General features: G+C 44.2%; 1 protein-coding gene across 1 annotated transcript in view; it reads left to right on the top strand.

Moving 5' to 3' along the window:
• UNC93A (unc-93 homolog A) overlaps positions 1–27,068 on the top strand; it is a 284,218-nt gene that overhangs the window by 173,895 nt on the left and 83,255 nt on the right. Inside the window, exon 4 of the mRNA XM_073545094.1 lies at positions 16,624–16,761. Within this exon, the coding sequence (XP_073401195.1) occupies positions 16,624–16,761 (138 nt within the window). The remainder of the gene's footprint in view (positions 1–16,623; positions 16,762–27,068) is intronic.

Raw genomic sequence — 27,068 nt, 5'->3', positions numbered from 1 at the left:
TTGCCAAGCGAAAAGCCAAAAACATCACTGCTCTAGAGGAGATCTGCATGGAGGAATGGGCCAACATACCAACAACAGTGTGTGGCAACCTTGTGAAGACTTACAGAAACGTTTGACCTCTGTCATTGCCAACAAAGGATATATCACAAAGTATTGAGATGAAATTTTGTTTCTGACCAAATACTTATTTTCCACCATAATATGCAAATAAAATGAAAAAAAAAACAGACAATGTGATTTTCTGGATTTTTTTTTCTCAGTTTGTCTCCCATAGTTGAGGTCTACCTATGATGTAAATTACAGACGCCTCTCATCTTTTTAAGTGGTGGAACTTGCACTATTGCTGACTGACTAAATACTTTTTTTCCCCACTGTATATAGAAGGCGTAAACCACACACGCTCACTCACTATGGATGATACCGTAATACCAAATTTGGAACAAAGGTACTGTATCAGCACATAGCAGGTGTATCCAGTCTTGGGGTAATTGTAAATTTACGTCTATACTTGCGGCGTCAGACACAGACACTGACAGGCTCACTATGTATTACACCAGAATTTAAAAAGTAGAAAAAGGGAAAGGTAGTCGAAGCGTACAACAGTATACAGTGTTGTGGTACTTTTAAATCTTTGTATATATTTCAATCTCAGTAAGCCAATCCAGACTCTCCGCTACTGGAAACTACATGGATACAAGTACAGACGGAAAGTCGAGTGTTAGCAGAAATTTGGGAATTACTCATCACAGGAAAACCTCCCAGTAGATGTTGCAGAGGTGATGCAGACCCTCAATTACTATGTCTGTGGAGACAGCGAAAACAGTTCTTTGTAAAGAAAGGATTGCTTTATCGCTGTAGCGTGGATCACATCACCGTTACTCGTCTCCATCAAATTGTGATCACATGGAGAGATGTAGACATGGTCCTCACTGCCTATCTTGATGTGTCTGGTCATTTTGGAGTGCAAAAGACAGAAACCACAGGCCGTAGGTGATTCTATTGGATTGGCATGAGAGGAGACATTGAAAAATGGTGGCAGGAATGTCACACGTCTGTGACTATCACAACTGTGAAAGGTGATCATAAAGCACCACTGCATCCGCTTGTAAGTTGACGTCCATTACAAATGGTAGCCATTGATTATCTGAAGGTAGAGGCCAGCAGGACAGGCCATAGCTACATCTTAACCATCATCGATCAATACACGAAATTTCTAGTGGCTGTCCCTGTGAAGGATTTAACGGTCGAGACTACACAGCGGTGGGGCAGGGAGAGGAAAGTATTGCAACTTGCAAGTGCTGTGGCCATGACCAAACAGGGGGGCACACTCATGGTCAACGGTACTGGCACAGGGCCCCTCATAGTACGTCTAGTGTGTCTGAAAGCGCGTGGGTCCCCCCACCATCAGAGACACTGTATTGTACAATGAGTGGCCCTGTGCCAGTGCCGTCGGCCATCAGTGGGCCCATCCACCTGTTCAGAGCAATGGCACTTGCCCGGGTGTGCCAGGTGTTGACCTCAGCCCTTGGGGGGGTGGGCAACCCAGTTAGGGAGGTTTAAAAAATGGCATATGTTGATGTGTTGGCTGGACATTCAGCTGCTGCAAAGGGCGGAATTGGGCAAGTCCGAGGAAGGGGAGGACAAAAGCGAGGCAGTTTTCTGGCAACCTAGGTGTCAGCAGGGCAAGGTGGGACAAAATCCTTAGAAACCCATGTATGGTTCATTTTAATGAAGGTTAGATCATCAACATTTTGGGTCGACAGACAGGTCCTTTTTTCTGTCAGGATTAATCCAGCAGCACTGAAGACTCTTTCAGATAACACAATAGCAGCAGGGCAAGCGAGCTCCTGTAATGGATATTGTGCCAATTCAGGCCAGATGTCCAGTTTATAGGCTCAATAGTCAAAGGGGAATGACCTGTGAGGGAGAACATCGATATGGGAGGAGAAGTAGTTTGTAACCATAGTTGACAACTGCTGTCTCCTGTCACTTTTAATTGATGCAGTATTAGCAGTCGTGTGAGCGGTACTTGAGAAATCATTCCACAACATGGTCATTAAACCCCTGTCTCCAACGCCACTTCGGCTGTGTGCACCATGAACACCTCTTCCATTGTGCCCACTACGGCTCGTGGGAGAACCAGCACCACTGCTGTGTGCTGGGAAAGCCTCAAACAAACGGTTTACCAGAGTTGCTTGTTTGTTAGCCAATATTATCTTTAGGTTCTGCTGTGGCATGATGTGTAATTTGCCCTTGTAGCGTGGATCGAGGATGCTGGCCAGCCAGTAGTCGTCATCCCTCATCATTTTGGCAATGCTGGGGTCCCTTTTTAGGATCCGCAAGGCATAATCGCACATCTGGGCCAATGTTCCAGGTGTCAATGCTGCACTGCCACTGCTGGGTGGAGGAGCACTTTCTGGCAAATCTACTCCCTACAGTCACTCGCAAACACTGTACCTGACCTTGGCACACTCACATGTTCTCTTGCCCCCTGAGAAGCATCCTCCAGCCCAAAATAATCATCCCCCTCATCCTCCTCTTCCTCTTCTTCCTCCACCTCGTCCAGGACAGTTCCATGACCAGACAATGGCTGACTGTCATCAAGGCTTCCCTCCTCCTCCTCCGCTGCCGACGCCTGATCCTTAATGTGCATCAAACTTTGCATGAGCAGACACATAAGTGGGATGCTCATGCTTATGATGGCGTCGTCTGCACTTACCAGCCGTGTGCATTCCTCAAAACACTGAAGGATTTTACAGAGGTCTTTCAGCTTTGACCACTGCACACCCGACAATTCCATGTCTTCCCTCAAACTGCCTGCCCGTGTATCCTCCCGCAAATGCATTACAGGCTGCCTCTGTTCACACAACCTCTCAACCATGTGCAGAGTGGAGTTCCACCTTGTTGCAAAGTCTATGATTAGGCGGTGCTTGGGGAGGTGGAGCAATCGCTGCAGCTTCTGCATACGAGTGGAGTGGACGTTTGAGCGACGGTTGTGCGAGCACAGTCTTCAAACCTTATGTAGCAGGGATGTTAACTCCAGATAATTATTAAGGAAGCACTGCACTACCAGGTTCAATGTGTGAGCCAGGCAAGGTATGTGTGTGAGTTTTGCACGGGCTATGGCTGCCACAAAATTACGCCCGTTATCACTGACTACCTGCCTCAAGATGTAGACTACCCAGCAATGACTCAGTTTGTCGCTGCAAGTAGTCAGCCAGTACCTCCGCGGTGTGTCTGTTGTCGCCCAAAGACATCATCTTTAACACAGCCTGCTGACGCTTACCACTAGTTGTTCGATAGTGGGACACCTCATGTGCAACACTGCCAGCTGCGGATGGAGTGCTCGTGCGACTGCACTCTGTGGACGAGCTTTCGCTGATGGAGGAGGAGGGTCGAAAGCCTACAGCCAACTGTTTCCTATACCGTGGGCTAGGCAGCACTATTCAATCGCCGCTGTCCCCAGTGGAGCCTGCATCTACCACATTAACCCAGTGTGCAGTGATGGACACGTAACGGCCCTGGCCATGCCTACTGGTCCATGCATCTGTTGTGAGGTGCACCTTTCCACTCACTGACTGTTTTAGTGCATGGACAATGCGGTCTTTCACATGCCGGTGGAGTGCAGGGATGGCTTTTCGAGAAAAGAAGTGCCGACTGAGTAGGTCATAGCATGGGACAGCGTAGGCCATGAGCTCACGGAAAGCTTCGCTTTCAAACAAACGGTAGGGCATCATCTCTAATGAGATTAGTTTGGCAATGTAGGCATTCAAACACAGTGTACGCGGATGAGAGGATGAGTACTTTCTTGTCCTACTCAGAGTGTCTGGTAGGGTGAGCTGGACTGGAGAGCTGCATGTAGGGGAAGTAGTGGTGGACCGGATGGAGTGAGAGGGGGTTGGTGATGGTATTGATGTTGATGGCCTCGATTCAGTGTTGTGTTGCAAAACCATTGTGATTTCCTGAGTGCTTTTGCCTTGAAATGACACCTCCACATTTAGTGCTGGTGGTGTGCTTAATGGTGGCGGTGGTCTTACAGTGGGGGAAGTGATGGAGCGTTGCAGGCTACCTTCAGTTGTAGCAGGTGCACATGTGCTACCTGAGGTTTTGTAGTCCGTCCACGCTTGCAAGTGCATGTTGATTAAATGTCTAAGTATGCAACTGGTATTCAAATTTCTGAGTTGTTTACCTCGGCTAAAGGTCCTTCCGCACTTCTTACAGGTAACCTTTGCCTCATCAGTAGGATTTTGGACAAAGAAGTGCCACAATGTACTCTTCCTACTATGGTAAACATTTTCTGGCCTTGCACGCTGTGCTAAGTTGACCATCTGGTCAAGCTGTCCTGCAACTCCTTTAGTTTTTGGTCCACATTTTTGGACAGCTACGGGTCTGCCAGATAACCGCTGCTGCGGTGTGAATGTCTGCTGCGGATCCTTTTCCTTATCTTAACTATTGCCAGCGCCACCCTCCTCCCCCAATGGATGCCAATCCAGGTCAAGAACTGGGTCATCCATCACCTCCTCTTCAAAGTCATCTGCACCTTCCTCTTTACCTTCCTCTGTGTCACCGTGTAAGGTGGTATAGTATGCGGGAAGGGGCACCTGGGTTTCCTCAGGGTCAGATTCTGGCTCAGTAGACTGCGAGGGCAATGTAGTGCTCTGGGTCACTGTACCAGCAGAATCACCTAGCAGTGGCTGTGCATTAGTGCACTCCATGTCAGATTCATCTTGGACTGGGGAATTCAGGATTTGACTGGAGAACCCAGGCATGGTATATGAAAAGAGCTCCATAGAGTAATCTGAAGTGTGGGCTGCCGCATCCTTAACTTTTGGTGGGGGTGAAGGACACAAGGAAAGGTGTTTTTCCTGACCAGAACCCTGCACTGACGACTCCATGCTTGCAGGTTTCGAAGAGGAGGCAATAGAGCTGGTGGCTGTTTCGGCAATGTACGCCAAAACCTGTTCCTGATGCTCCGGCTTTAAAAGCGGTTTTCCTACTCCAACAACAGGCAGCCTTACAGGCCTTCTTGGGCCAGGCGATGATGCAGGCTCAACACCTCCTGCCTTAGCTGCTATTGTGCTTTTGCCAAAGCCAGCCGATACACCACTACCATCATTACCAGCTGCGACCCCCTGCCCATGTCCACGGACTCTTCCACCATACTTCCTCATGTTTGGGAAAATGTACCAAAAATACCAGCAGAGAGATGGTACTGTATGAGGAGCGTCCAGCTGTGTAAGGTGTATTAAAAAAATTAAATCTACGTATATATTTTGTTAGTCACAGACGCTCTCACAGTATGTATTTGACCGTAATCCAACAAGCAGATATACGGAACTATATCAGAAGTGTACAGCTGTATATATTTTTTGTGTAACTAACAATCTCCGTATATGTATTTACGGAGTGTTACAAACACACTCTGACTCTGTATAGATGTGACTGTAACGCGAACGGCAGATATACAATACCATTTGAGAATCGGACAGCTTTATACTGTGTGTGTATGGAAAATTGTCAATCTCCGTCTATTTGTATACGGACTGACACACGCTGTCTCTGTCTAGTTTTGACCGTCATCAAACAGCAAATATACGAAACTGTTTGAAAAGCGGACAGCTCTATAAGGTGTAGGTCTGGAAAAATGGAAAACTCCTCGGCTTGTTTTTCCAGAGTCACACCCAGATAGCTTCTATTTGTCCGTGATACCAGCCGGTAGATGGTAGTGTGTGAGGAGCGTACTCCGCTATACGGTGTGTGAAAAAATGAACGCTCAGTAACTCACCAGAACAAAATAATAAAAGTTGGAGTGCTTTGAAAAAAGCAGTTTGAACAGCAGTGTGCACATAGCAATGCAGCTATCAGGTAGCCTTAAAAGGCAGCCTAATCACCACCAGTGCTGCTGCACAGAACAAAAATCCTCCTCTTTCACTGCACACTAACTGTACAGTGAAAAGTGCTAGCAGCAGAAGCAATTTTTTTTCCTTCTTCCCTGCCTAATGCTCTCCCTATTCAGAATCAGCAGCAGCATCAGCAGCACCTCTCCCTATTGTAAGATCGGCAGAAGTAAGATGGCGGTCAGCTGTCACGGCCTTTTTTAACCACTGTGACGTCACACAAAGCCAGCCAATCACTTCAATGCCCTTCTGTAAGATGGTGGTGGCCGCTGCGCACGTCATCGCGTTGCCCACAGTGTGCGTCCTCCATCATTGGCCGAGAAAAGGCCCTGGAAGCATTATTTGAAAAGCGACTTTGGTGCTCTGATCGGTGACCTCATGGCCGACTTCACGATATGGTCGGGTTTCGATCGGCAAAACCCGACTTTAGCGAAAGTCGGCTATTTTTGAATTTGACCAACCCTTTTCGCTCAACTCTACTCTTAACAAATCGGTCTAGAGGTGCTGTGATCATATTGACACCACAGGTGCATCACAGAATTTTATACCACTGGGCAGTGAAGAAAAAATAATTAAATTTTTACCACCAAAATTTTGTTTTAGCTCCAGATTTTGCATTGTAACACAAGATGTGGGTAATAATGGCACTATAATTTGTCCCATAATTTCTACTGAACGTGGCAATACCCCATATTTGGCTGTAAGTACTACTTAGCCATATGGAGAGACTTGGGGGGAATGGAGTGCTGTTTGCCTCCTGGAGTGCAGATTTTCCTATTACAGTTTATGGACTCCATATACAGAGCACCTAATTGCTAAAAGAACAGAATGTCCCCTCAAGTGATCCCAATTTGGAGACTATACCCCTTTTGGAATTTATCTACAGGAGTGGTGACAATTTTGACTCCATGGGTGTTTTCCAGTAACAAGCAGCAATGAATGTTGCCCAGTGAAAACTGCAAACTGCCATTGTAGTGACCAGTACGTTGTGTGACCAGCTTGTACTTCTGGAGACATGCACCCGTAAGTTAGGCCAGCTCTCGTTGCTTCAGAGAAGCCAAACATGTGGACACCATATATGGTTTAGGTACACTTTGGAGCTCAGAAGGGAGGGGGGCATTTGGATTGGGGAGCACAGAATTTGCAGAATTTCTTTTTAGAAGGTGAGGAGCCATAGCACTTTTCCAGAGCCTTCATATTACCAAAATCATGAAAGCCCCCTAATTTACAGATGACAGACCTGAGTGGGGGCTAGATTTTTATGGATTGAATTGAAGCTTTTATTGGGAACATTTTACATAACGTTTGGGATCACATTTATCTGGTGCTCTACGCTGAACAATTACTTTGAGGTTTCCATCTAAATCTCTGAGAGACGTTATTCAGATGAAACCCCCGAGGAATCCATTCACTATAGTGAGGCAGCAGAGTTACTCTGGACTTCGTCTGGCCTCTGTTTAGCATTGTCCTTCTTTTCAGAAGTACACAAAACTGTGGCTGATGGCACTTACACACGTGGTCAAAATTGTTGGTACCCCTGGTTTAATGACAGAAAAACTCACAATGGTTACAGAAATAACTTGAATCTGACAAAAGTAATAATAAAAATCTATGAAAATGAACAAATGATGGTCGGACATTGGTTTTCAACCACGCTTCCACAGAATTAACTCCTTAAGCCCCAAGGGTGGTTTGCATGTTAATGACCAGGCCAATTTTTACAATTCTGACTACTGTCCCTTTATGAGGTAATAACTCTGGAACGCTTCCATGGATCCCAGCAATACTGACAATGTTTTCTCGTGACATATTGTACTTCATGTTAGTGGTAAAATTTCATTCAAATAACTTGTGTTTATTTGTGAAAAAAATGGAAATTTGGCAAAAATTTTGAAAATTTCGCAATTTTCCAAATTTGAATTTTTATGCCCTTAAATCACAGAGATACGGCACACAAAAAACTTGATAAGTAACATTTCCCACATGTTTACTTTACATCAGCACAATTTTGGAACCAAAATTTTTTTCAGCTAGGAAGTTAGAAGGGTTAAAAATTGACCAGCGATTTCTCACTTTTAAAACACCTTTTTATTTTTACGGACCACATCACATTTGAAGCCACTTTGAGGGGTCTATATGATAGAAAATACCCAAAAGTGACACCATTCTAAAAACTGCACCCCTTAAGGTGCTCAAAACCACATTCAAGAAGTTTATTAACCCTTTAGGTGCATCACAGGAATTTTTTGAATATTTAAAAAAAAATGAACATTTAACTTTTTTTCACTAAAAAAATACTTCAGGTTCAATTTTTTTTATTTTACCAAGGGTAATAGGAGAAATTGGACTGCAAAAGTTATTGTGCAATTTGTCCTGAGTATGCTGATACCTGATATGTGGGGGGAACCACTGTTTCGGCGCATGGCAGACCTCAGCAGGAAAGGAGCGCCGTTTGTCTTTTTCTATGCAAAATTGGCTGGAATTCAGATCGGACGCCATGTCGCGTTTGGAGAGCCCCTGATGTACCTAAACAGTGGAACCCCCCCAAGTGACCCCATTTTGGAAACTAGACCCACCAAGGAACTTATCTAGATATGTGGATATGTGGTGAGAACTTTGAACCCACAAGGGCTTCACAGAATTTTGTAACGTACAGCGGTACAATTAAAAAATCATATTTTTTCTACAAAAATGATCTTTTCACCCCCAATTTTTATTCTTCCAAGGGTAACAGGACCCTAAAAGTTATTGTGCAATTTGTCCTGAGTACGCTGATACCCCATATGTGGGTGTAAATGACTATTTGGGCGCATGGCAGAGCTTGGAAGGATAGGAGTGCCATTTGACTTTTTCAATGCAGAATTGGCTGGAATTGAGATCGGACACCATGTCGCATTTGGAGATGTGCCTAAATAGTGGAAACCCCACACAAGTGACACTATAGCAGCTGTGTGATATGTCACTAGCGGGGGCCCCCCGGGGAGTAGGGGCCCTAGGCAGCTGCCAGGTCTGCCTGCCACCAACACTGGCCTTGGTCAGGGTTCGAAAGGGAAGAAGTGACATTTTGGAATGCAGACTTTGGTGGAATGGTCTGCGGGCATCAGGTTGCGTTTGCAGAGCTCTTGATGAGCCTAAACAGTAGAAACCCCCACATGTGACCCCACTTTGGAAACTAGACACCCAAAGGTGCTTATCTAGCTGTGTGGTGAGCACTTTGAACCTCTAAGTGCTTCACAGAAGTTTGTAAAGCAGAGCCGTGAAAATAATAAATAATTTTCTTCTTCAACAAAAATGATTTTTTAGCCCCCAATTTTTTATTTTTCCAGGGGTAACAGAAGAAAATAGACCCCCAAAGTTGTAGTGAAATTGGTCCTGAGTATGCTGATTCCCCATATGTTGGGGTAAACCACTGTTTCAGCACACGTCAGGGTTTGGAAGGGAGGGAGCTCTGTTTGACTTTTTGAAAGCAAAATTGTTTGGAATCAATGGTGGCGCCATGTGGCGTTTGGAGACACCCTGATGTGCTTAAACAGTGGAAACCCCCCAATTCTAACTCTAACCCTAACCCCAAAGCACCCCTAACTCAAATCCCAACCCTAACCATAACCCTAAGCACAAACCTAACCCCAACACACCCCTAACCCTAATCCCAACCCTAACCATAACCCTAACCACAACCCTAACCCCTACACACACTTAACCCTAATCTTAACCATAACCCTAACTCTAATCCCAACCCTAACCATAACCCTAACCCTAACCATAACCCTAACCCTAATCCCAACCCTAATCATAACCCTAACCAAAAACCTATCCCCAACACATCCCTATCCCTAATCCCAACCCTAACCCTAATCCCAACCCTACCCCTAATCCCTAACCGTAACCCTAATCCCAACCTTACCCCTAATCCCTAACCCTAATCCTAACCCTAACCCTAATCCCAACCCTAACCCTAATCCCAACTCTAATTCAAACCCTAACCTTAACACTAATTCCAACCCTAACCCTAATTCCAACCCTTACCCTAAACCTAACCCTAACTTTAGCCCAACTCACTTTAGCCTAACTCTAACCCTATTGGGAAAATGAAACTAAATATATTATCTTTATTTCATTATTTTTCCCTAAATAAGGGGTGATAAAGGGGGGTTTTCACTGTGATAGGGGCTATGACCAAAATGAACCAATAGGAAAACTCTTCCTATTGTTGCCGATAATAATGATAATTGCAACACCAAGGTTGGAAAAAACAACCCGAATCATGTTCTCTGGGGTCTCGGCTACCCCTGGTAGCTGAGACCCCAGAGAAAGTCCGACTCTGGGGGGCGCTATACAATTTTTCCACAGCGCCGTGAGTTCATGGCACTGTGGTTTATGTACACTTAACTACGGTCGTTAAAAGGAGAATCAGCGGTGGTTAAAGGGTTAATGATCTTGAACCTGTGATCATCAAATTGCTTGTGCTATACACAGGAGTGCATCAGTACTACTATGTATAACAGAAATCACATTTTCAGAGATAGGTTTTGTGATTGTTTGCTTGGGTGGGTTCCCTACAAAAGGGTATATGTAAAATATGCAATATAGATTTATTTCTTGATAGCCATTTTTGACAGTGCTTTCCTTCTTTGACTGCTAAGTTATGCAGCATTTTCTATGGGCTGTACCTAGGGAGACTTATGTCATTTTATATCTTTATATACTGACACTAGTTACCTGTTTATCTACATGGATTACTATTGATAACTTTGTTATTATAGTCTCTTTAATAATATGTGCTACAGAACTCATATCCTTTCCCTCATTGTGGTAAAATGAACTAGGTACATCAGGGAACTGCAAATACCCATGATGATAATATTTCTTTGCTTCACACAGTCTATGTAACACCTATGTATTCTTAATGCCATAATCACTTCCCAACCATTTTCTATTTTTCATGCTACCCATGCTGGATATGCCTGTGGTCTCCTTTTTATTGTTGTGATTCCCTTTTATCTATAACTAGCTGAAGAGCCTGGCGCTGCCCAGGCATAGTAACTAACTGTGGTTAGTTATAGCAAATTATAATTATCCTCCATCCCATAGTCCCGTGCCCATATACCCATCACACATCCTCCATCCCATAGTCGAGTGCCCATATACCCACCACACATCCTCCATCCCATAGTCCCGTGCCCATATACAGTACATATCCGCCATCCCATAGTTCCGTGCCCATATACCCATCATAGATATCATCCATCCCATAGTCCAGCGGCGGGGCTTGCAACCTATGACATAAGCGTCGCCATGGCAACGATTATGACATCATAATGAGGGGCGGGGCTTGACACGCACACACTTTTTCCTCAGTATGTAGATATGGGCATTGTGACATCATGAGGGGCGGGGCTTGGACGCACACACACTTTTTCCCCAGTATGTAGACAGGGGCAAAATTGTTTGGTGAATTGGAACGCGCGGGGTTAAAATTTCGCCTCACAACATAGCCTAGGACGCTCTCGGGGTCCAGACGTGTGACTGTGCCAAATTTTGTGGCTGTAGCTGCGATGGTGCGGATGCCTATCCCAGACATACACACACACACACATACATACACACACACATACATACATACATACATATACACACTTGAGCTTTATATATTAGATTTAATAAAGGTTAGATATGCTTGTATCTTGCCTGGCATTTGTTGCTTTTTTTTTTTTCATTTTTCTCATTGATTGTTCCCTGATGCGTGGCCTGGCTTGGTCTGCAAGCCATTTACTGTAAAGCGACTCTGTCATCACAGAATGACTGTTCAAACCAAACACTTAAGTGCACCATCCCACCTACTTGTTTTTGCCCTGTCTCAGTCTCCATCAACTTTGATTGCCTTGGTTCTGTCACAGGTAAGTCTAAATACAATTTTTCAGGAATTCGGAGCTAAACCACTGTTACATTTTACATTTCAGTCATCAGATTTTGGGCAGATGATGTCTACTTATAAGCCTCTCTGATACATCTTCCATCTTCCATCCACTGATTGTACAGCTACATATTTGAAGTTTCTCACCATAATGGGACATGCTCTTCTAGTTCCCTTATCTTCTACTGCTCAGGAAAAAACAACGTTAAAAACAACACATATTCGATATCAATTATATCATTGCATCTGTTATGTATCATACTGATAAAATATTTATATTTCATTATTTATCATGTAAAAATTGTAAAACACATTTAAGAACAATTGGGCTTTGTTCTAAAATTTTATGTTAAATTTTTTGTGGAGCATTGGTATTAAAGCATAAAAACTTCCGGTATATAAATTTGGTGCTTTTATAATCAAGTTATTTCACTGAATAAAAATGAAGAAGCACTTCCATCAAAAATGTTTATTCTTTAATATATTGCCATTATCATATTATATAGCACTGTGCACTTACAATTGCTTGTCTCGCCCTTTTACCCAGCTAATCCTTCTCTTTTCCATTAGATCTATTAAATCACTTGATTTAAAAAAGACTAGCTGAGTCCTTCTAAGCTCTATGTAGAAATAGGAGGTCGCGTTCCACTGCGTGACTCATGAGTCAATGCAAAAGTCTCTGGCAGGGGGAGGAGAGAGCAGCTGGCTCAGTAGTTGAAGAGGGGAATAATAAATGCAGGGACAAGAGACTTTATGCTTCTATTTAAAGTAGATAAAAAAGAACTAACTGGGTAGAAATACAAAATGAGCATATGTAAGTACACAGTGCTTTATAATATGAAGATCGCAGCATGTGAAGAGGATAAAACTTTGATGAGAGTGCTTCTTTAACAAGGCTTAGGTTGTAAAAAAATTAAAATTTAACACAATTCTGAACTTATTCCTTTTTTATTCTTCCATCCTTCAAAAAACGAGAATTAAAAGGGACCAAAAAGTAATATGTACCACAAAATGATGCCTATGAAAACTGCAGTTTGTCTAACTAACTAAACTCTCACACAGTTGACAAATTATGTCAATTTGTTTTTCAAAAAGTTAATTCATTGTATAAAAGTGGTAAAAAAAAGCTTTGGAAGTTTGGTATCATACTTAACCATGTATTCAAGTTAACACATTATTTTTGTTGTGCTGTGAATAGAGTAAAATTTAAAATGTAAAAGCTTGGTTTCTTTCATTCCTATGATAAATATAACTTGTCAAAACTAAAAGAGAAAGAGCGCAATAGGGTCTTACCCAAGTATAAATAGATATAAATCAAGATATTATACTCACCTTATGTAGGAGAGTTTCAGACACAAAGGAACAAAGGTCAGCCTGCTGCACATCCAAATGGCCACTCTGTGACCATAAATCATCAGATTTAGGGAAAAGAATTTTTGGATTAAACGTGCGCTGCTAGACAAATGACTCCTTCCAGATTGCGTACTTTATACTTTTAATTCCCAACGCGTTTCGAAGTTAACACTTCTTCCTCAGGGGATGATATGTACAGACAGGCAAGGCTGTTACCGGTTTTATACATACAAAGTTCAAAAATTGGCGCCAAAGATCACATGTTACAAGAAAAAAAAAAAAAAAAAAAAGGAATGTCAAAGGTCATCAGTATTAAAAAATGTATGAAAACGTTGTTTAAAACTATATTATTTCCACCATAATTAATTCTCTTAATTTATTTATTAACAGACAGCTTGAAGATAAGAATAGCAAACGAAAAAATGATGAAAAAAGAAAAACCTATATAGAACCAGAAAAAAAGGGGTCAAAAAAGAGCAGTAAACCAGAACTCAGACCGCCAGCCTACGTGAGCAGGCTAAATGGAAAAAAAAAAAAAAAAAAGGAGGGGAGAAGAGGAGAAGAAAGAAGGAGGAAAATTCCTAGTAGAAAACATATATATATATCTATATATATGTGAAAACATGTTAAACGAAAAATTTATTAAATATGATAAAAAATAGATTAAAAATATATATAAAAAAAGAGTTGTATAAAATGAATTGTGATCGCGTCACAATTAGTATTCCCTAGTATACATTTTTTCCCTATTACATAAATATTTCTAATATAATTTCATGTGCTTACAGTGGGGAAAAAAAGTATTTAGTCAGTCAGCAATAGTGCAAGTTCCACCACTTAAAAAGATGAGAGGCGTCTGTAATTTACATCATAGGTAGACCTCAACTATGGGAGACAAACTGAGAAAAAAAAATCCAGAAAATCACATTGTCTGTTTTTTTTTTCATTTTATTTGCATATTATGGTGGAAAATAAGTATTTGGTCAGAAACAAAATTTCATCTCAATACTTTGTGATATATCCTTTGTTGGCAATGACAGAGGTCAAACGTTTTCTGTAAGTCTTCACAAGGTTGCCACACACTGTTGTTGGTATGTTGGCCCATTCCTCCATGCAGATCTCCTCTAGAGCAGTGATGTTTTTGGCTTTTCGCTTGGCAACACGAACTTTCAACTCCCTCCAAAGGTTTTCTATAGGGTTGAGATCTGGAGACTGGCTAGGCCACTCCAGGACCTTGAAATGCTTCTTACGAAGCCACTCCTTCGTTGCCCTGGCGGTGTGCTTTGGATCATTGTCATGTTGAAAGACCCAGCCACGTTTCATCTTCAATGCCCTTGCTGATGGAAGGAGGTTTGCACTCAAAATCTCACGATACATGGCCCCATTCATTCTTTCATGTACCCGGATCAGTCGTCCTGGCCCCTTTGCAGAGAAACAGCCCCAAAGCATGATGTTTCCACCACCATGCTTTACAGTAGGTATGGTGTTTGATGGATGCAACTCAGTATTCTTTTTCCTCCAAACACGACAAGTTGTGTTTCTACCAAACAGTTCCAGATTGGTTTCATCAGACCATAGGACATTCTCCCAAAACTCCTCTGGATCATCCAAATGCTCTCTAGCAAACTTCAGACGGGCCCGGACATGTACAGGCTTAAGCAGTGGGACACGTCTGGCACTGCAGGATCTGAGTCCATGGTGGCGTAGTGTGTTACTTATGGTAGGCCTTGTTACATTGGTCCCAGCTCTCTGCAGTTCATTCACTAGGTCCCCCCGCGTGGTTGTGGGATTTTTGCTCACCGTTCTTGTGATCATTCTGACCCCACGGGGTGGGATTTTGCGTGGAGCACCAGATCGAGGGAGATTATCAGTGGTCTTGTATGTCTTCCATTTTCTAATTATTGCTCCCACAGTTGATTTCTTCACTCCAAGCTGGTTGGCTATTGCAGATTCAGTTTTCCCAGCCTGGTGCAGGGCTACAATTTTGTTTCTGGTGTCCTTTGACAGCTCTTTGGTCTTCACCATAGTGGAGTTTGGAGTCAGACTGTTTGAGGGTGTGCACAGGTGTCTTTTTATACTGATAACAAGTTTAAACAGGTGCCATTACTACAGGTAATGAGTGGAGGAAAGAGGAGACTCTTAAAGAAGAAGTTACAGGTCTGTGAGAGCCAGAAATCTTGATTGCTTGTTTCTGACCAAATACTTATTTTCCACCATAATATGCAAATAAAATGAAAAAAAAACAGACAATGTGATTTTCTGGATTTTTTTTTCTCAGTTTGTCTCCCATAGTTGAGGTCTACCTATGATGTAAATTACAGACGCCTCTCATCTTTTTAAGTGGTGGAACTTGCACTATTGCTGACTGACTAAATACTTTTTTGCCCCACTGTATATGCTTTTAATTTTTCATGTGCATATGATGATTTATTATTTTATTACTATTGTTAATAGTATATGCCTATATATATATATTTCTATTACATAAATATTCATATTATATATACATTTTTTCCCTAGTATTCATGACGCGATCACAATTCATTTTATACAACTCTTTTTTTAGATATATTTTTAATCCATTTTTTATCATATTTAATAAATTTTTAGTTTAACATGTTTTCACATATATATAGATATATATATATATGTTTTCTACTAGGAATTTTCCTCCTTCTTTCTTCTCCTCTTCTCTCCTCCTTTTTTTTTTTTTTTTTCCATTTAGCCTGCTCACGTAGGCTGGCGGTCTGAGTTCTGGTTTACTGCTCTTTCTTGACCCCTTTTTTTCTGGTTCTATATAGGTTTTTCTTTTTTCATCATTTTTTCGTTTGTTATTCTTATCTTCAAGCTGTCTGTAAATAAATAAATTAAGAGAATTAATTATGGTGGAAATAATATAGTTTTAAACTACGTTTTCATACATTTTTAAATACTGATGACATTCCTTTTTTTTTTTTTTTTTCTTGTAACATGTGATCTTTGGCGCCAATTTTTGAACTTTGTATGTATAAAACCGGTAACAGCCTTGCCTGTCTGTACATATCATCCCCTGAGGAAGAAGTGTTAACTTCGAAACGCGTTGGGAATTAAAAGTATAAAGTACGCAATCTGGAAGGAGTCATTTGTCTAGCAGCGCACGTTTAATCCAAAAATTATTTTCCCTAAATCTGAAAATATAACTTGTTGTGAAAGACATTCGCTCCCATAAGACAGTATATTGTAGATCTCCACTGTACCATTCTTTCAGTTTGCTTACTTTTTTTTTTTATATGTTTACTTTTATTGGTTTATGACATATGTATTCATTTTTTTGGATAGCTATTATTGTGACATTTAACATTTAGTCAACCAGGAAATTTGTAAGTAATATAAGACTGGATTTAATTGTTATCTAATCAGTTATATACTTTTAATTCTGATTATATTTATATATTTGTATTTATTATTAATATTTTGTAGGCAATAATATAAGATTACCAAATTATACACACTGTGGAGCAAATGACTGCCCATATATTGAAGTCAATAGTATGAACACTACCAGTTCCAAGAAGCCAACAGAATCTTTAATATATACACTTTTAGGTATTTATACAGGTAAGACTTTAGCTGTCTTTTTTTCTATTTTAAATTAAAAGATCAATAAACTAAATAATGAGATATGTTCACATATTTAGAAAGAAAATTTTAAGTAGTGCTGCAACAGGGCCCCACCAACAAGCCTTTTAACTTCCCATGGAAAGTCCTAAAAAAAAGTCTTACGACAGGGCATAAACTTTGAATTAACAATCGTGAATAGATTGCTTATGTTTACATAAGTGTAGGGAGTAATGAATTCAGACATATACAGTGCTCTGAAAAAGTATTCTTACCACGTAAAGTTTTTCATATTTTTTAATGTTATATTTATAAACTTAAATGTATTTTATTGGGATATAAGGTGATATACCAACACAAAATAGCAAGTATTTGTGAAGCATAAAGGAAAAGATACATGTTTTTCTAATTATTTTAACCCTTTAGTGAGAGAGCCATTTTGCAGGTTAATGACCAGGCCAATTTTTACAATTCTGACCACTGTCACTTTATGAGGTTATAACTCTGGAACGCTTCAACGGATCCCGCTGATTCTGAGTCTGTTCTTTCGTGACATATTTTACTTCATGTTAGTGGTAACATTTCTTCTATATGACTTGTGTTTAGTTATGAAAAAAATGGAAATATAGCAAAAATTTTGAAAATTTTGCAATTTTCAAACTTTACATTTTTATACCCTTAAATCAGAGAGATATGTCACAACAACTTCTTAATAAACAACATTTCCCACATGTCTACTTTGCATCAGCACAATTTTGGAACAGCGATTTCTCATTTTTACAACAAAATTTACAAAACCATTTTTTTAAGGGACCACGTCATATTTAAAGTCATTTTGAGGGATGTACATGACAGAAAATACCCAAAAGTGACACCATTCTAAAAACTGGACCCCTCAAGGTGCTCAAAACCACATTCAAGAAGTTTATTAACCCTTTATGTGCTTCACAGGAACTGAAGCAATTTGGAAGGAAAAAATTAACATTTAACTTTTTTTTGCAAAAAAATTTACTTCAGAACCAATTTTTTTTTTACAAGTGTTAAAAGAGAAAATGAACCACAAAATGTGTTGTGCAATTTCCCCTGAATATGCCAATACTCCATATGTGGGGGTAAACCACTTTTTGGGCGCACAGCAGAGCTCGCAAAGGAAGGAGCGCCGTTTGACTTTTTCAACGCAGAATTGGCTGGAATTGAGATTGGATGCCCTGCTTTTTCCAGCAAAAGTGATTTTTTTAGCCCCCAATTTTTTTATTTTCCCAAGCGTAACAGGAGAAATTATACTCCCAAAGTTGGTAAATAGTGGAAACCCCTCAATTCTAGCTCCAACCCTAACCCCAACACACCTCTAACCCTAATCCCAACCCTAACTCTAATGCTAATCCCTAACCCTAATCCCAACCCTAACTCTAATCACTAACCCTAATGCTAACCCTAATCCCAACTGTGCATGCACCCGCCATTTTCTTCCCAGACCAAGATGGTGTTGCAATCATATCAGAGGAGAGAAAAATTAAATGCAAAATTGCGACTTTTTTCGTGGTTGCCATTATACAGTTAATAACAGCAATCACAAAAAACGGGGTTGGTAAAAACCGACCCGAATCATGTTCTCTTGGGTCTCAGCTACCCCCGGCAGCTGAGACCCCAGAGAAAATCTGACTCTGGGGGGTGCTATTTACTTTCTCCACAGTGCTGTGAATTAACCGCGCTGTGGTTTAAGTACCCTTAACTACTGCCGTCCAAAGGCATATCAGTGATCATTAAGGGGTTAATAATATAAATCTAAACATTGTGACATGCATTTGTATTCAGCCGCCCATAGACTGATACCCCAAATAAAATTATGAGTGACCAATTGCCTCCAAAGGTCACATAACTAATAAATTGAGTCTATGTTTGTTTAATTTATTCTAAGTATAACTGCAACTGTTCTGTAAAGGACTCAAAGCATTGTATAAGAACATTAGGGATCAAAGAGCATCATGAAACCCAAGAAATACCCCAGACAGGGCAGAGATAAGAGTCCAGAGTACCCTCACAGTGTGAAGATTCCCAGGCACTGTGCTTAGGGATCATGCATGCTATATGTAAGCTAGGGACAGTGCAGTTAGGGAAAAGGGCCACTAGATAGGGGCACTGAGTACACTGCATAGGAGGGTTTAGTTTAGGACACTTAGAGGTTAATTGTTGGAGTGGTAGCTGGGGAATAAGCTAGACAGATTTCCTGGATATAATCAGTTGTGGAGTAGGCCCCCTGTGTGTGCTCAGGTGCCCACAGGCCTGAGCTGCTTAGCTATCACACAACATTTCCAAGTAGAAACCCAGCCATCCATAGCAAGGAGTGAAATTATAAAGGAAGAAGAGAAGAGTTAAGTGCATGGTATCCACAACAACGTAGTAAAGAAGTTACAGAAGAAGTTTGGGTGCTGAAGTAGTAGAGTGGGCCACCAGCGAGTGTACAGACAAGATAACCAAAAGGGGATGGATGACCTAGTGTCATGATTCAGATTGGATTATGACAGATTTTGCACTAGTAACCTTTTTTTCCTTCAAGCCTTTGGCTTTAAGGTAGTTTTGCCCCCGGTGGCCATAAGAGTCATTGCACTCTGGTTTCTTTAGCTTAGTGCACGTGATTATCACTAACAGGTGTGATTGCTCTGGTTTAACTATATAGGTGTGTCTTGTTCTCTCACTCATTGTTGGTGATATTGCTCATTTCCAACCAAGTCTGATGGAGGAAGGAACTACAGAGAAGAGTTCCTTGCAGCTCAGGCAAAGTTCGGGTGTAGTAGCTTCAGGTGGAGGCTGAATTCTGGTGGTGGACTCTGTTGCTGGGAGCAAGAGCAAACCTAAGTGGTGTTACCCCTTGTTACGGTTGCTGTAGCCGAAAGGCACATAGAGGCAACCCGGAAGTGGACACTCTGGGTCACGGCTCCAGAGCCCCTGAGGGCGAGCGCCCAGGTGAGGACCACCCCCTATACAGGGAGTGTTAGGGGCAGACCCCCAAGGGATGGAACCGCAACAGCCGGAACCAAAGGGACGACTGGGGCTAGGCAGGAGTGGAGGCACAGGCATATCCGTACAGTGAGCACAGGGGAGCACAGAGAGCGTGGAGATCGGGCAGAGCGCAGGACCGGAGCATAGCAAGTGGCAATGGCTAGGGGCTGCAAAAGAAGAAGCACAGATAACACAAAGCGGAAGGATGTAAGAAGCAGGACAGGGAAGGAGTAGGAGCAACTGAGGGCACCGTATAGCAGGAGAGCAGAGGGAGAACTGACGGAGGCAGCGCAGGTGGAGGCAAGGGGAGAGGGAGCCGAAGATACAGCACAAAGCAAAGGCAGAGGCAAGAATAGGGGTGCAAGGACTAGGAACACAGCGCAAACAGAGGCAGGGTAGAAGGGCCTGGAACACGGAGAGTGCTGCAATGAGACAGCATCACCGCATTAGAAGAACAGGCGTCTTACCTGTCCAGACGCCAGCCATAAGTAGCACTGGGCGACGCCATGTTGGAGGCGGGGCCAGCGCGTCATATTACCCAGGGGGCTGTGCGCCAGGAGGGAGGCAGTGTGCAGGCGCCTGACACCGGGGGAGCCGGAGGCCGGGCGCGGGGACGCGCCGGAGACTAGGAGCGCGCCGGGAATTGCGCGCCGCAGGGTAAGTGGAGCCCGGGGGCGTAACAGTACCCCCCTTTACGTCCCCCTCTCCTCACACTGGAGAGAAATCGTCTCATAATGCGAGGAGCATCAATATTCTCTTAGGGTTCTCATGATCTCTCCTCAGGACCGAAACCCTTCCAATCCACCAGAAACAGGGTCTTTCCCTTAACTGTTTTCATAGCCAATATATCCCGAACCTCAAAGGTGTTATCCGAGCTACAAGGTTGGGAGATTTGGGAAGGCGCAGAGTGGTATTGGTTAAATACTGCAGGTTTGAGGAGAGATACATGAAAGGTATTGGGAATCCTTAGTAAGGCGGGCAATTTCAATTTGTAGGCCACGTCGTTGATGCGACTTAAGACCTCAAAGGGGCCAATGTAACGAGGACCTAATTTATAGGAGGGAATCTTTAACCTGACATGCCGAGAAGATAACCAAACTCTATCCCCTGGGCGATACGGAGGTGCGTCTAGCCGACTTTTGTCAGCATACCTCTTCATCCTGAGGCTGGCACCCTCGAGGGCTACTTTTGTCTCCCTCCAAATCTGAAAGAAGACAACAGACAAGGAGTCCGCTGCCGGTACACCCGAGGTAGGGGACACAGGAAGGGGAATGCTGGGGTGCTGACCAAAAACCACAAAAAAAGGGGGATTTAGAGGAGGCTTCACTTGGATGGTTGTTATACGCAAACTCAGCCCAAGGAAGAAGTGAAACCCAATCATCTTGGTGTGCATTGGAAAAATGCCAGAGATAGGATGTTAGTGCCTGGTTAACTCGCTTGACTTGACCATTAGACTGGGGGTGGTAGGCAGAGGAAAAATCCAAAGTGATCTTCAGCAACCCGCAGAGGGCTCGCCAAAAACGGGAGGTAAACTGGACTCCTTGATCCGAGACAATATGCTGAGGAAAACCATGGAGGCGAAAGACATGGAGCAGGAAAATCCTTGCCAACTCAGAAACGGTAGGAAGACTAGGAAAAGCGATAAAGTGAGCCATTTTGGAAAATCGGTCCACGACTACCAAAATAACCATACATTTAGAAGAAGGAGGCAAATCGGTGATGAAATCCATCGCAATATGAGTCCATGGATTGGTAGGTACAGGTAACGGATGTAGGAGTCCCGAAGGACGATGTCGAGGTACCTTGTTCTGGGCACAAGAAGGGCAGGAGGCAATGAAATCCTGGACATGCCTGCGAAGCGAAGGCCACCAATAATGGTGGGAGGCAAGCAAGAGAGTCTTTTTAACTCCAGAATGTCCTGAAAATTTTGACGAGTGGCTCCAACGAAGAACCTTGAGTCTATCTCCAGTCCGAACAAAGGTTTTACCAGTTGGTGGGGGGACTAGGCTTAGTGGGGCAACGGTAAGGATTTTGGCGGGGTCGATGAGATGTGCTGGACCCTCCTCCTTATCCACTGACTGGAACGACCGTGACAGGGCATCTGCCTTGATATTCTTATTCCCGGGTCGGAAGTGGAGTTCAAAGTCGAAGCGTTCGAAGAACTAGGACCATCTGGCCTGCCGTGGGTTGAGCCTTTGGGCGGACTGAAGATAGGCCAAATTTTTGTGATCCATAAAAATGATGAACGGATGGAGAGCACCCTCGAGAAGATGGCGCCACTCTTCAAGAGCCATTTTTATGGCCAAAAGTTCTCTGTCTCCAACAGGATAGTTACCCTCGGGAGCGGAGAAAGCCTTTGAAAAGAATCCGCAGGCGAGAGTACGCCCGGAGGAGGTCTTCTGCAGAAGAACTGCTCCTGCTCCCACCGAAGAGGCATCAACCTCTAAAATGAATGGTCTGCTGGTATCTGGACGATGGAGTACCGGAGTCTTCGCAAACTCTTGCTTCAAGGTTTCAAAGGCAGCATCAGCATCAGAGGGCCAATGATTGGGATCGGCCCCTTTGCGGACAAGAGCCGAGATGGGTTTAGTCAACGAAGAAAAGTGGGGCATCTTACCTGTCCAGACGCCGGCCATAAGTAGCGCTGGGCGCCGCCATGTTGGAGGCGGGGCCAGCGGGTCATATTACCCAGGGAGGCAGTGCGCAGGTGCCTGACACCGGCGGAGCCAGAGGCCGGGCGCGGGGACACGCCGGAGAGCAAGAGCGCGCCGGGAAGTGCGCACCGCAGGGTGAGTGGAGCCCGGGGGCGTGACACCCCTGTTTTGTAACTTTCCTTTTGTGTGTTTCAGCGCAGTGGTGCGATTAGTTTCTGCACCGTCCGTTTCACTAGAAAGGGCTAGGTGCAGGGCGAGCTAGGGTTTTTAGGTTACTGATCGGCGCCCGGTGGCCTAGGGATCGTTAGGAGTGTGGAGATACTGACTCAGGGGAGAGGGGAGTGCAGGAGCTCTCCACATCCCCGTTCCCTATCGCAGGGCCCTCCATTTTATCAGTTTCCCTGGTGTTTCCCTTTATTATTTATATTCGCCCTGCTGGAGTCGGTTTATCCAGGGTCACGTGTACCATAGAAATTGGCCCTGCTGGAGGTGGTGTGTCCAGTCACACATTGACCATCACATTATCACCAACCATAACATTTCTCTCTGGTGGGCTATGGTCCAAGTTCAGACCAGTGAGCAGTTGCTGCTGGCCCTCACTGAGATTATTGAGGAGCTGCATGATGTGTTTCAGCAGCACCTGCAGCAGAATTATGGGTCTGAGACCTATCCTCTGCCTCATCTAGAGGGTCCATATACGGCTTTGGCGAGGATGTGCCGTGGAGTCCCTGTTGGGGAGCAGGATTTGCTTATACAGGCAGATGTACCCAGGTAGGTGGGTGGAGTCGGTGTTCCCATGGTGCTGCCTGGTGTTCCCCAAGGTGAAGGGGTACGTCCCTGTAGTGAGCAGACTAATGATTTAGTCCTTGGCACTGATGCCAAAATTTCTGTACTATCAGAGAAGCCGTGCCCCCCTGGTCGTGTGGAGGAAGACGACCTGGGAGTGTATATTTCCTCCTCGCCCTCAGAAGGTACTATGTCAGCAGAGGTGATGGTTGGCGAGGTATCTTGTCACGGTCACGTGTGTCTGGACACAGCGAGTACCGCAAGGCGAACCCATAAGACACCCGTGACCCTGCATACAGCGCCTCCAGTGGGGCAAATTTAAATAATAAAACATGCAGCTGGATACGCTGCCTCCAACTGGTGAATTTAGGTATTACACGTTATACATACAGTAGTCTGGAAACCCCACCTCCAGTAAGGCGAATTTAAATAATAAAGGGGGAACCTGGGTAACATTAACAATGGTGGGCCCTGCAATAGGGAATAGGGAAATGGAGACCTCCTGTACTCCTCTGAGCCAGTGTCCCTGCACTCCTAACGTTCCCTATGCCGTTTCTGCACCGGGCGACGCACAGAAATCTAAAAACCCTAGCTCGCCCTGAACCTAAACCCTCACTAGGGAATTGGTCGGTGCGGAAACTAATCTCACCACTGCACTAAACACACATGAGGGAAAATGACAATACAGGGGAAACACCACTTAGCTTTGCTCTGTTTCGTACGCTCCTAGCAACAAAGCCCACCACCTGTGTGCATCTTCTCCTCCACCCGGATCCATCACCATAACTGGATCCTTCACCATAGTGCAGCCTTGGAGCAGAGTCCACCACCAATTGCTGAAGTCCAGTAACAGAGTCCCAAAGATGAGTTCAGCTGCTGCCCAAAAAGTCAAGCATGCTTGAGTCCAGCTCTCAGCAACCAAGTCCCGCATGCTGAGTGCAACTCTCTCCATAGTCATCCTTCCACCAAGCCATGCAAGCACTTCCTGCTGACACCATAAACTGTGACTCCACCACGCCATGCCAGCCCTTCTTGCAGACCACATAGCTGCCACCTGTCCCCTCTGGCTGGGCTGCGCAGGCCCCACGTTCAGCTCCTTCCTCACCCAGGCTTGCTTCCCAAATGACGAACACACAATATCAGCAACAGTGATGGAACACACCTGGCTCCCTTTTATAGAGCCTCACACCTGATTTATAATTACGTGCACTAAACCAAAGAAACTAAAGTGCACTACCACTCACCACCACCGGGGCAACTTAGAATGAACGACAACACATGTAATAATTCTAATGGCCACCGAGGGCAACCACATCACCTTGGCACCTAGCCAAAGGAAAGAAAGTTCACTTATCCATTTAATCTGTCAGATCCACGCTGGATCATGACATATCTGAGGGCATACTGGTGCTTGTTAACAGTGGAGCAGAAGTCAGTCTGGTGGATGCTCAGTTTGTCCAGACTCTGACTGGTCTGGACCGGTCTGAGTGGTGAGACGCCGGACAAACCCATAAGCGTCCAGGCCATTAACTCTGTCCCACTGAGCCAGGGGGGTTAAACCAAGTCATAGAAGACATTGTGCTGTATAGTGAACATCATGATGAGTCCCAGTCATACTACGTCTTGGAGGGAAATGCAGCACCTATCGTTGTGGGCCCCCCTTGGTCTAAAAAAACACAACCCAGTTTTAGATTGGCGGACTAGGGAAGTAGTCAGCTGGGAGCAGTCGTGTGAGGGCTGCTGCCTAGGGGCTACTGTCTCTGCCGTCTCTCTACAATCGTCCCCATCCTCTCCAGTGAGAGCAGTGGAGGTGCTGCAGGAGAGTAGGGGCAAGGCTCAACCCTCGCCATTAGCCAACCCTGAGAGGCGCAGACCTCATAGTAGGAGGGGTTGGAGAGTGGTGTTTCCCTTGGTGAATTGTGGGGGTGTGAGTGTGGTGACACAGGGGGACGCCTCTGTTGTCAGTTCCAGAATGAGTTCACCGAATTTTGACAAACGAATGTGTGGCAATAAACGTTCAGGTCCGGACCTGTGTGTGAACGAGCATGTATGGGTGGCCACCAAAAAACATCCAGTGGAAGTGTGTTGCGGAGTCTTACCAGCTCGAGTTACCCCCAAACATACACATACACAACTCGTTCCGCAGGTTGGCGCTTCGGAGATGTGTGGTGCCTCCAGAACATATATTGCCGATACCAGCGGTGCTCGTTTGCCATAAACCTGAAGTTCAGGTAGTTGCTGGGGTGAACTCTGGACTTGGGCGTCCCCGCTGTAGGTGGTTCCCTGATGAGGAGCGGTCTTGAAGGTCCAGAGGCCCCTCATTGAGGGAGGGTACTGTCATGACCCAGGTTGGATTATGACAGATTTTGCACTAGTAGCCTTTTTGTTCCTTCAAGCCTTTGGCTTTAAGGTAGTTTTGCCCCCGGTGGCCATTAGGGTCATTGCACTGTTGTGATTTCAGTTCTAGTTTTGCCCTCGGTGGCCGATAGGGTCATTGCACTCTGGTTTCTTTAGTTTAGTGCACGTGATTATCACTAACAGGTGTGATTGCTCTGGTTTAACTCGATAGGTGTGTCTTGTTCTCTCACTCATTGTTGGTGATATTGCTCATTTCCAACCAAGTCTGGTGGAGGAAGGAACTACAGAGAAGAGTTCCTTGCAGCTCAAGCAGAGCTCAGGTGTAGTAGCTTCAGGTGGAAGCTGAATTCTGGTGGTGGACTCTGTTGCTGGGAGCAAGAGCAACAGAGCAAAGCTAAGTGGTGTTACCCCTGTTTTGTAACTTTCCTTTTGTGTGTTTCAGTGTAGTGGTGGGATTAGTTTCTGCACCATCCATTTCACTAGAAAGGGCTAGGTGCAGGGCGAGCTAGGGTTTTTAGGTTCCTGATCGGCGCCCGGTGCGGAACCGGCCTAGGGATCGTTAGGAGTGTAGAGACACTGACTCAAGGGAGTGCAGGAGGTCTCCATGTCCCCACTCCCTATCGCAGGGCCCTCCATTGTATCAGTTTCCCTGGTGTTTCCCTTTATTATTTAAATTCGCCCTGCTGGAGGTGGTGTATCCATTTATACTTGTATGTTGTGAGTTCATTCTCCCCTTCACCTTTGATGTCTGATGAACTCCCTCTGCTGGTGAAGAGAGGTAGTGAAATTGATTGGGATGGGAAGAACCTGTCATCTGAACAGGCGGAGTGTGATTGGACATCTGGAATTTCTGAGTGGATATAAGGCAGCTGACGCCCTGCAGGGCTGCTGGTGATCCTTTCTGCTCTGAGCTCTTGCATCCAGCTTGGTTCCTGTCTACGAAAAGCTAAGTTTTTGCCCTGCTGTTGTTCCATGAGATTTTGTCTGGTTTGCTTAGTGTTTGTGTTCAGCCAGTCCTGGTTGGGACTGGCTGAATTCCATTTTTGTATCTGATCAGTTCATCTCTTTGCTCTGTTTTCAGAATATACCTGAGTGCTGATATAGTGATTTTGAAGTCTAGCGACTTCAGGGCCTTTTTCCCTATCAGACGGTTGGGACATTTTTGGTAGGGTTTTTTGCGGATTGCAGCCAGCATCTTTTCTGTCCTGTCCTATCTAGTTAGTTGGGCCCCATCGTTTGCTCAGCCTGTCTTTCTGTCTGTGTTTGTGTTTTCATCTGTTTTTCACCGACAATACATGTTGGGGGCTGTCTATTGCTTAGGGGTCTGCTCTGGGGCAGTTTAGATTTCCCCTTTCCTTCCTTAGGCTTATGCAGTTCTCCGGCTGTGACGAGGGGTCTAGGGCACCGTAGGAACCCCCCACGGCTACTGTTAGTTGTGGTGTATAGGATCAGGGGTCTGCAATCCGATAGCTACCAACCTCTCCGGTTTTCTGGACTTAGCTTGTATTT

This window comes from Dendrobates tinctorius, unplaced genomic scaffold, assembly GCF_039654945.1.
Source record: "Dendrobates tinctorius isolate UK_male_01 unplaced genomic scaffold, ASM3965494v1 ptg000140l, whole genome shotgun sequence".
Classification (NCBI taxonomy): Eukaryota; Metazoa; Chordata; class Amphibia; order Anura; family Dendrobatidae; genus Dendrobates; species Dendrobates tinctorius.
The sequence above is the reverse complement of the archived record's forward strand: the minus strand, read 5'-3'. Positions and strand labels throughout refer to the sequence as shown.